The 9,599-nt window shown below is 48.0% G+C and overlaps 2 protein-coding genes across 2 annotated transcripts; one reads left to right on the forward strand and one right to left on the reverse strand.

Annotated features, from left to right (window-relative positions):
• Positions 1-3,497: 3,497 nt before the first annotated feature.
• T265_04951 (hypothetical protein) lies at positions 3,498-9,167 on the forward strand (the record flags this gene model as incomplete). The annotated part of the gene is made up of 3 exons (XM_009169819.1): positions 3,498-3,574; positions 7,052-7,208; positions 9,069-9,167. The coding sequence occupies 3 exons, from the start codon at positions 3,498-3,500 to the stop codon at positions 9,165-9,167; spliced, it is 333 nt and encodes a 110-aa protein (XP_009168083.1).
• Positions 4,463-6,131, reverse strand: T265_04952 (hypothetical protein; the record flags this gene model as incomplete). The annotated part of the gene is made up of 2 exons (XM_009169820.1): positions 4,463-4,621; positions 6,084-6,131. The coding sequence occupies 2 exons, from the start codon at positions 6,129-6,131 to the stop codon at positions 4,463-4,465; spliced, it is 207 nt and encodes a 68-aa protein (XP_009168084.1).
• Positions 9,168-9,599: the final 432 nt, after the last annotated feature.

The following is a 9,599-nucleotide window of genomic DNA, read 5'->3' on the forward strand; positions in this document are numbered from 1 at the left end:
TGCGCTGGTCACTGCCGTCTTCCTGGATGGGGACCCCGAGACGGGCCACATCAATGGCTAGAGACATTATCAGACATGGCCCAGTCGCGCCATCAATGGCGCTCGTGCATCCAAGCTATTGCCTTCAATGCATAGCTCCTTTTCCACCCCCCGCTTGACAACCCACTGACAGTGCTGGATTTATGCACCAATTTACCAGCTCACGCGTGCAATGCGCAGCTACCTACCCCCAATCATCGGTGAACGAAACTGTGGCAGCTACAACCACTGTACGACCAGTGCGCGGTTCTTACAGCTGACAATGATGACGATGATGATGAGGCTGTGTATTGCGTACGCCGAACAATCGTTTGCCGACGAAAATGCCGTTTTTCGCGCTCAATTAAGTGACCAACCCTTGAGCTGACAGGGGGTACGAAAGAAACTACGAAACGTTTGGGTGCTGCTTCTAGGATGAGCGCACACGATCCTCACTGCGCCTGGTTGGAGATGCTGTAAGATATGGCTGCTGACCGAAATCAGTCAAAGTCAATCGAAGTCAGTTTCTATCCAGGTTACCTGAATGGGTGTTTGGAGGTGTAGGCACCTCGGGATGATTGCAGTAAGCTAGTAATAAGTCTATTCCTCATCCAATATTATTCTTCTCTCCAGAATAAGGCTTTAAATAAGTCATGGTCGTACCTCTGATATGTTGTTGATGATGATGTAGTGCCTACAACCAACATCATGGTCGTACCTCTGATATCATGCTGTTGATGATGATGTAGTGCCTACAACCAAGCGCAAGAGGAATCTCGGGGATCCAATCCTGGGATGTGTACTGCACCCTTCGTAATCTCTTTCACCGTTGGGCAAAATCATACGTTATCCAAATCTTAGTCTGCGCAATTCAGGAGGCATAGAGAAGGCCACTTATCTCAGTAGACCACGTTTCGGTATGCGTACCTCAGGGCCAATTCACCGTAGCTGACGGTCCTGGATGCCCTCCGGTTCTTCAAATGAGATGCAAATTGTCACTTGCCAAGTTTCGTCATGAAGAGACTGGAACTTACCGTTGTGCGTGTACCCCGGCGACCCATTGAGTTCTAATGGGGGGTGCGGGACACACAGTCTGTCAATGGCTAGAGGTCTGAAGAACAAGGTTTCCTGGTCCTCCAGGTTTGGGGTTAGAGCATGTATAGAGACCTGCTCTATAAAAATCCCAATAGCATTTCCAGCCAAACACCGCTGTAGTGTGGTCAGGTTTTTGAATAAAAAAGGCATTAGCGGATGATGTCTGGGTTTGGGCACCTTGGCAGCCCACATACAACCATGACACTTAAAACAAAGAACACTTTCATGCCACATCAGCCGGGTCACCTTATCGGCTGCATACAGCTAGGTGGGTAAGCGAAAACACGCTACTACTGTCCGGGTCACCTTATCGGCTGCATACAGCGAGGTGGGTAAGCGAAAACACGCTACTACTGACGTCTCCCTTCACACACATTCACGTCTTCCTCTTCCACCCTACCCTACCCAAATATGAATACCCTCTCTGTAGGTGCCAGCACTGACTGACCACTTCACTCGCCGTGCATCACACTTAGCTACAGCTTCTGTACGTCCGAGTTCAGTGACAACCCTTAGCACTTCGAAGTATGTTTTCAAATCCCGAAAGCCTGTCTACTTAGCCGACTTTAGCGTCCAGACACTGAAACAATCAGGACAACAGATGGCTCTTGCTCGCACGCTGGATTCTCTCTGCATTGATGTGTTGTCTATCAGAAACATGGATGCAGAACGTAAGTACTGTATTTGAAGTATCTGATCTTCCCCATGTTCCTCCTGCGCACCTTTGGTGATGCATGGACCGTTGCAGCCGGATGTCCCGGTGCTTTTGCATTCAGTAATTGAGCAGAAGCGTCGCTTTTTGACTTGATACCCGTTGACAGTTGCCTTTATGCAGTTCATTCAACCACGTCGAGAAAGTGGGATCTATCGCACCCTGCTTACTGTGTGCGCTTACGACCCAACTGACTATAGCTCTGAATCTGCTAAAGACAGTTTTTGTAATTCTCTGGGTGCTCTTTTACAACGGTGTAAAAGCTCAGATGTCGTTGTGGTTGCTAGTGACATGGATGCCCAAGTAGGTGGACCAAGTACTGATGAGGCTTGATTGGGTGATCACTTTGGATTGGACACGAGACCTACGTCTACTTCAGATATGTACCGGTCACAGGCTGCTCCTCAACAATGCCAGTATCCGTAATAGTGGAAATCGCCTGAACACGTGGCACTCACCACCGAAGTAGTTTAGATTCCAAACAGACCACATCACCGTAAGTTACCTGTGGCGTGGCTCGTTCACTGTCTGCCACTACTTCGGGAATACCAACGTTGACTCCAACCAAACACTTGTACGCTCTGCTTTTCATTGTGCTTTTCAGGTATATGCAAAACGCTCCCACCTCGCTTAGCTGCTGAGAAGCCGTTGAACCCAGAAATCAAGCAGTGTCAATACCGGCTTCTCGATCACCTACTGAACGGTCGGATATTGGATATTATCGGCCACTTGGAACCGATATCCACGGTGCTACTCAGGGCTGGAACTTCTGTTTGTATACAACCCAGCCAACCTCATCCATACATTGGATTTCTGATAGTACCACGCCCTCGCTGGAGACCCACCGACAGACCCCACCCTGGGCGCAACCACATCTCCACTTGACGGATCGTCGGATGCCATGTGAAACTGAGTGACCGTGCACACCGAGAAGCTTGGTCTCGATATGCCGAAGAAATGGAAGATGAGAGATGAGAACGTCCGTAAGCTTTTCATTCGATTTTTATACTGGTCTTAAGACGCCTATTGTCAGTGAAACTATAAGAGAACAAACTGGGTTCGTGGTGTCCAGAAAAGCAGAACGTTTGGACCTCTATCCGCAGTACCTCGAACAGCAACTCAGTTGGCCACCTGATAGTCCCATTCCGGAATCCTGGCCTTCAACAGGGAGGTGGACTGTGAATATGGAGCCACGCTCAAACTCAGAAGTGTTCGAGTGTAATTCTCCACTTGAGAGCTGCAGATCCTGATGACCCTCCACCTGCTCTGTTCAAGGGTGGCGGTGGGTTTCTCAGCCAGTGCCTGTCTAGCCTATTTGGGTCTACCAAAGAGAAAGACATCGTCCCAGACGGATTCACCGATTGATAGACAGGATCGAGGCATCCGCCCGAGCTTCCGGGTCGGCGTTGTACTTATCGTTCAGCGGCTGCGGTTTACCTGAAAGGTACAAGTGGAAAAAGGGTGTAGCACTATTCCTCAGGCTCTCAGCGCGGGACAGTAAGTTTGCCAGCGCGAGGACGCGCATAAAAAAGCATCTGATAGAGCTTTGAACTGGGTTCTGGATGGAGCGTGGGCAACCGTCGGAGGAAGGCTATTCCATGCAGAAACTATCCGAAAGGGGAAAAATTTGCGCGATGAAAGTGTGCGCTCTGAGATTGAAAATCTTCTTACCATGTCCTCGCCGTGTGCTCGCTGGATCAGTGGTAGAAAACCTGTTGGCCAAACCTTGTTCAAACAGGGCATGAGCAAGTAGGTCTACTTGGAGGCGACGATACTCCGGACAAACAGGTCGAGCACCGCGAGGCGCGTCTCGTGATCTACGGATTTGGGGCCAGCAACCATTTTCGTAACAGCCTCCTGGACACGCTCAGTGAGGGTTGCGTCTTTCGTGCGTCCTGAGTAGACAACCTGGCCTAAGGTGTCCTGTGCAGATTTTTTAATTTCAACCTCTATTTCGTTGTTAGATGCTCACACTCCTTTTCCGACTCATGTATTTTGGATCGAGTGTTTGGGCGTAGATGCAGTCGTCGAAAGTGAGCATTTGAAGCCTTCGCCCAAATAATTAAGCTCGTCTTTCGTGCGTCCTGAGTAGACAACTTGGTTGGTATTCCAGGAGCGGTCTGACGTAGGCCCCATAGAGTATTTGGAAGTTCAAGTGACTAATACGGGAGAAGGTGCGCCGAATCATCCGTAGAACGGCGAATGTCTTTTGGGCTCATTTCTCATGGCGCAGTGAGGATGTGTTTTAAGAAAGCCAGATACCAAAATCCTTATTGGTATCTGGTCCTCTGTCTTCTGGTCCTTTTTAACCATGCACGACATAAGCCTTCGCTGAGTCTGCGCCGGATGACATATGGACGCACTTTTCTTCTTTCAGAGGAAGGTGCCAGTCCAACGACCACTGATTTGAAGCGTCTACATCCATTTGGAGAGCACTAGAACTTCAAGAGCTCAAGTCGTTCGCAAAAAGTAGACATGGACTCGTGAGAATATCTGGAAGGCCACTGACATATATCAGAAACAGCAATGGTCCCAAAACGGAGTCCGGTGTTATCAGCCGGCGCTGATTGGCTGCCTGAATGTCTAATAGGCATATAACCTTTCTGACCCGGAAACTCATTTGCCTTCCTGAGTAAATCAGTCGAAGTCCGCGTTTACGAATATTGTGATCTTTCCGCATAAGACTGTCTCTGGAGGACAGGTTTGAGGGGCCCCAGCTTTTTTCGAGTCGGACGACACTCTCGACTGCGGCAATGGGCTTGTGGACCAGCTGGAGCATTTGCTAGTCTGCAGGCCCTGTAGAGCTAAAAGTTTCACAAATAGGTTGGAATCCAAATCCAAATCTGTTCCTTCATTTTTGGAACGGGTGGTCAGTCGTTCGCAGCTGGTAGACTTACCTTTTTCTAACGGATTAACCCGTCGGGACGCTGAGGATGCATGGCTCCGGCGGCAACAGTCTCTCAAAAGTTTATGGATTTTATGTTGGGGTGTCTAATTCTCCTGTGTGTTTCAATGAGAGCAAGCAAAACTGGGCAAGATAGTGTCATGCAATCCAATTTCCTGTCCACCATAACTTCCGCTGGGGAATGGCCGTCAGGACTTTTTTGGGAGATTCCCCGTAGTTCGACGAGAATGTGTGTAAAATTTTTGGCAAGATCCCTACCTTTTTGCTTTTGTCAAGGTGCGCTTAACGATTCTAATGCAGCCCCTCAACTTGATCGGCCCAAAACGGATGGAATGCAGAGCGGTGGGCGGGAAACCGAGCTCTTGGGCGAAATCACAAAACCAGTGGGGCCTAAGCTGAGTAACACAGTCTGACACAGTGGTCTCTTGAATTTAAACTTTAAAACCAGGTGTCACGTTCTAGTGTCGGCAGTCACCGCGTTTTAGGGACCCCGGGCTAATTACTAAGAGCATAAATGAGTATCAATCATACAGTTTGCTGATTGGCGATAGTTGAAGTGTACTACACCCAAAGCTACCAAATATTCTCCAGTGGCTTCCACATAAACTCTATTTATTAAGGTCAAAACGCGCATATGATAGTTGCTGTCCCCCTCACGTAGCTGCTTTTCGACACAAACCCACTCCGCGGCATCGCGAACCCGGGACGGCGTTTTGTCGTCGTATGGCTTGATCGGGCTAGTTTAAGTTCGCATAGCCGCTTCCGAAAGAAATGACCCAGCAAATGCGTGAGCTGTTGCTACATCTTTTCTCAAACAACGGTCCAAGCAGACCACTACCACCTGGAGTGACGAGAATGGAACAATTTAACTTGATGGCAAACAAACTACAGTGATGCACGGAGAGATGCGATCGGCCCTAGATGATTGAAGGTAAGCCTTCCTAAGGGATCTATTGCCGCAACAAGTCCTTAGGGAAGTGCAGAGCTCATCGTCGCTGCTCACAAACCGCTCTATGCCTCAACGGAGGTGGCCGTGGAGATTTTAGAAAATTGCGGGACACGTGTCAGCTAAGTCAGTGCATCGGTTGCAGCAGTCGTCCTTTATCGAATGCATCAATCTATTTACATGGTAATTTGACTGACCCTACTATCCATAGCCTTCCGACAGACACAGCCACCCAGTAAATCCGGAAAGTAGCCTTTAACCACCAAGGCAATGACCGGATATCGCTCCCTTGGCTTCGGCAGATGTAGCTCATCGCCAACTATCACTGGCATGCTACGCCGGCATCACGCGTTTTGATGATAAAATCCAACCGCCATGAAGTCACCTTCAACTCCTGAAATACTTACTAGAAGCGCAAACTGCTGGCGCTCGCTACTTGCTTTCACCATAGCCATCTTTTTTGCGGGCAGTCTAAGATCTCGTCGACAAATACCAGATCAATAAATGTTCTCAGTTTCGGGCCATAAATCGGCCGACACACCTGCACTAAAATTGGCCCATGAGACTACCATAGCTCTGAGCCTCGTCATCTACTATTCGGTCTAGGACCCCAGCGAGTTATTTTGGGTGCGTTGTAGTCGAGGATATTTCGTTCGCTATACTGGAAATTGATCCACAGGCTGACAAGGACACAATTTTAGTTACCGTGGAGTCAGCTTGAAAGCTTTTGAGCGTGTAGATGGACTCTGCTTTATTCTGTTCAGTTTTTGCCGCACCAAGCGTATCCAGCCGGTCTGTGTCGCTGTTCGGACCTAATATGCCTTGTGGATGAACCATCGCCTGTCACGGACCACGTCATGCGGCACATTGACACTGCCGGTCCATCACTCCGTCGCCCACTGATTTCATTTACACAAGCAAGCACCACTTGGCCAAAGGTGCGTTGGGAAATGTGCTTCCACGCAACATCTTTCGTCTCTCAGATAGCTCCAAGCCTTTTACCTCAAATGCCCACCAAAGAACCTCGTATAATACTGGCGGGCACTTGGTAAACCTAGTCGCAAGAAGTTGCGCCACCGGCCCATTTTTAATTCGCCCGTCTCTTGAGCATCAAGACTTTTTTAGAAAATGGGTGTGGTCCTTACACACGACTACATCTTGGTTGCTAAAGTAGATGTACTTCACATAGCTCTGCTAACAGCTTCTAGGCTGCTCTGATTCGTTAGAATGCCATCTGGTCTCGGTAACGCCGCGCAAATACAGCCTGACGCAGTCCGGATGACGGGTTTGCCCATCTCCACCATACCCTGGTGGAAAGTGACTCGGTGGAGCTTTATCAGCATTTGGCATATTTTGAAACTTTATCATAAGCTAGTGACGGAGGACATGGCGTGGAGCGTTTTCCTGCCCAAGAGGTGGCGTTCCTAGCTTACAAACCGTCGGGGACCGGCACTATGAATTTTATCGGCGTGATCCAGACTGCTGCCGACTATCCCCAACGATCCACTTTTTGCGGTTCCGCCAGTTTGGAGGTTTGTCCGAGTCCTATCGCTGTTTCACCCATCTTCACAGCAGCTCACGCATGGCATGGTTCCGTGTGTGTCCCCAGATGTTTCTTGGTACATAGATCTACAAAGGATTTTTCACAGTCGATCTCGGTTCGAATTTTTTGGGACTTTTTTGCGCTACCTAGGAAAATATCACACCTGACTTTCAAAGATTATATGACGAATTTTTCGAGCCATTGTACGAGGGCGTATATTTCACCAACGTGCATAGCGTAACAACAGTACGTCAAAGCATGTCCTCTTTGCTACGAAAAGAGCATACGGTTTCATTTTGCTTCAAGAGCTGTGGCCACGGCTATGTCGTTCCATTTCCCACGCCTGACCAAGTTTTGGTTTCTCTTTGCTCTCTCAGTATTAAGGATTTGATTTTGCCTGTTTCTTATCTACTTTTCAATCACTGCCACTTGCTGGTATTCTGTTGGGATGCCATTGAAGTGGTCACAGTTAACGTCACAGTCGGATTTCGAAGTTCGGGCAACACTTCAGTCAGAGCATAGATTAGGAAGCAGACGAAGATATTTTGAAAAATCCTCTGTCACTGTGAAGGCCACCTGCGATAATTAGACAACTTTTACAAAACTTAGATAAATAAATCGGAGCAAACGTTTGCATTATTTGAGTACAGCTGAACGTGAGTTTCAGTGTACCGGACGCTTACTGAGATATACCGACAAAAACGACTCATCAAAGTAAGGTCATTCACTTAACACCTGAAGGTGGTACCTTTGCAAATGTTATTCGCAGGAATGATTCGTAAACCTCGATTATCAGAGAAATACGGGCAACGTGATGGTGGCTGTCAACTTCGACAACCCAAGTACACCATGGTTTGATCTTAAATATGCGTCCGGTATTCAAACGCAGCCTGACGGCGACAAATCACAACATTGAAACTAGTTGCTTAGTAGAGTGAAGGCTCCATCGCGATAAGAAAGTCAAGAAAAGAGCTTCTATCCTAGCTTCCGTACCTTACTGTAAATATAATTATCGTAAGGTCAGAGAAGAGAGAATGTAAACCCTCGCCAAATTCTTTGATTCGTTTTCTGAGCAGTAAGGTATTGCTGCGATTCCGGACATACTTCAGGGGCTAAGAGCTTTCATTTTATGGGTCGTCAAGTTTGCGTGTTCCTTTTCTAGGGCCTACATGTAGGTTACGCTAGTGGCCTAATAAGCGCGTTACGGAGGGACTGGCGACGCAAGTGTTAATACATTCATACATTATGCAAACAGAGATGTTTACCTTGAAGTTTACACATAAAACCCCTAAAATCTGCACAGTAGAAAATTCCACGAGGTTTTTTATTTGGCTGCATTTATTCAGAAANGGAGTTGAAGGTGACTTCATGGCGGTTGGATTTTATCATCAAAACGCGTGATGCCGGCGTAGCATGCCAGTGATAGTTGGCGATGAGCTACATCTGCCGAAGCCAAGGGAGCGATATCCGGTCATTGCCTTGGTGGTTAAAGGCTACTTTCCGGATTTACTGGGTGGCTGTGTCTGTCGGAAGGCTATGGATAGTAGGGTCAGTCAAATTACCATGTAAATAGATTGATGCATTCGATAAAGGACGACTGCTGCAACCGATGCACTGACTTAGCTGACACGTGTCCCGCAATTTTCTAAAATCTCCACGGCCACCTCCGTTGAGGCATAGAGCGGTTTGTGAGCAGCGACGATGAGCTCTGCACTTCCTTAGGGATTATTGCGGCAATAGATCCCTTAGGAAGGCTTACCTTCAATCATCTAGGGCCGATCGCATCTCTCCGTGCATCACTGTAGTTTGTTTGCCATCAAGTTAAATTGTTCCATTCTCGTCACTCCAGGTGGTAGTGGTCTGCTTGGACCGTTGTTTGAGAAAAGATGTAGCAACAGCTCACGCATTTGCTGGGTCATTTCTTTCGGAAGCGGCTATGCGAACTTAAACTAGCCCGATCAAGCCATACGACGACAAAACGCCGTCCCGGGTTCGCGATGCCGCGGAGTGGGTTTGTGTCGAAAAGCAGCTACGTGAGGGGGACAGCAACTATCATATGCGCGGTTTGACCTTAATAAATAGAGTTTATGTGGAAGCCACTGGAGAATATTTGGTAGCTTTGGGTGTAGTACACTTCAACTATCGCCAATCANGTCCTAGACCGAATAGTAGATGACGAGGCTCAGAGCTATGGTAGTCTCATGGGCCAATTTTAGTGCAGGTGTGTCGGCCGATTTATGGCCCGAAACTGAGAACATTTATTGATCTGGTATTTGTCGACGAGATCTTAGACTGCCCGCAAAAAAGATGGCTATGGTGAAAGCAAGTAGCGAGCGCCAGCAGTTTGCGCTTCTAGTAAGTATTTCTGGAGTTGAAGGTG

The sequence above is a fragment of the Opisthorchis viverrini genome (assembly GCF_000715545.1).
Source record: "Opisthorchis viverrini unplaced genomic scaffold opera_v5_90, whole genome shotgun sequence".
NCBI lineage: Eukaryota > Metazoa > Platyhelminthes > Trematoda > Opisthorchiida > Opisthorchiidae > Opisthorchis > Opisthorchis viverrini.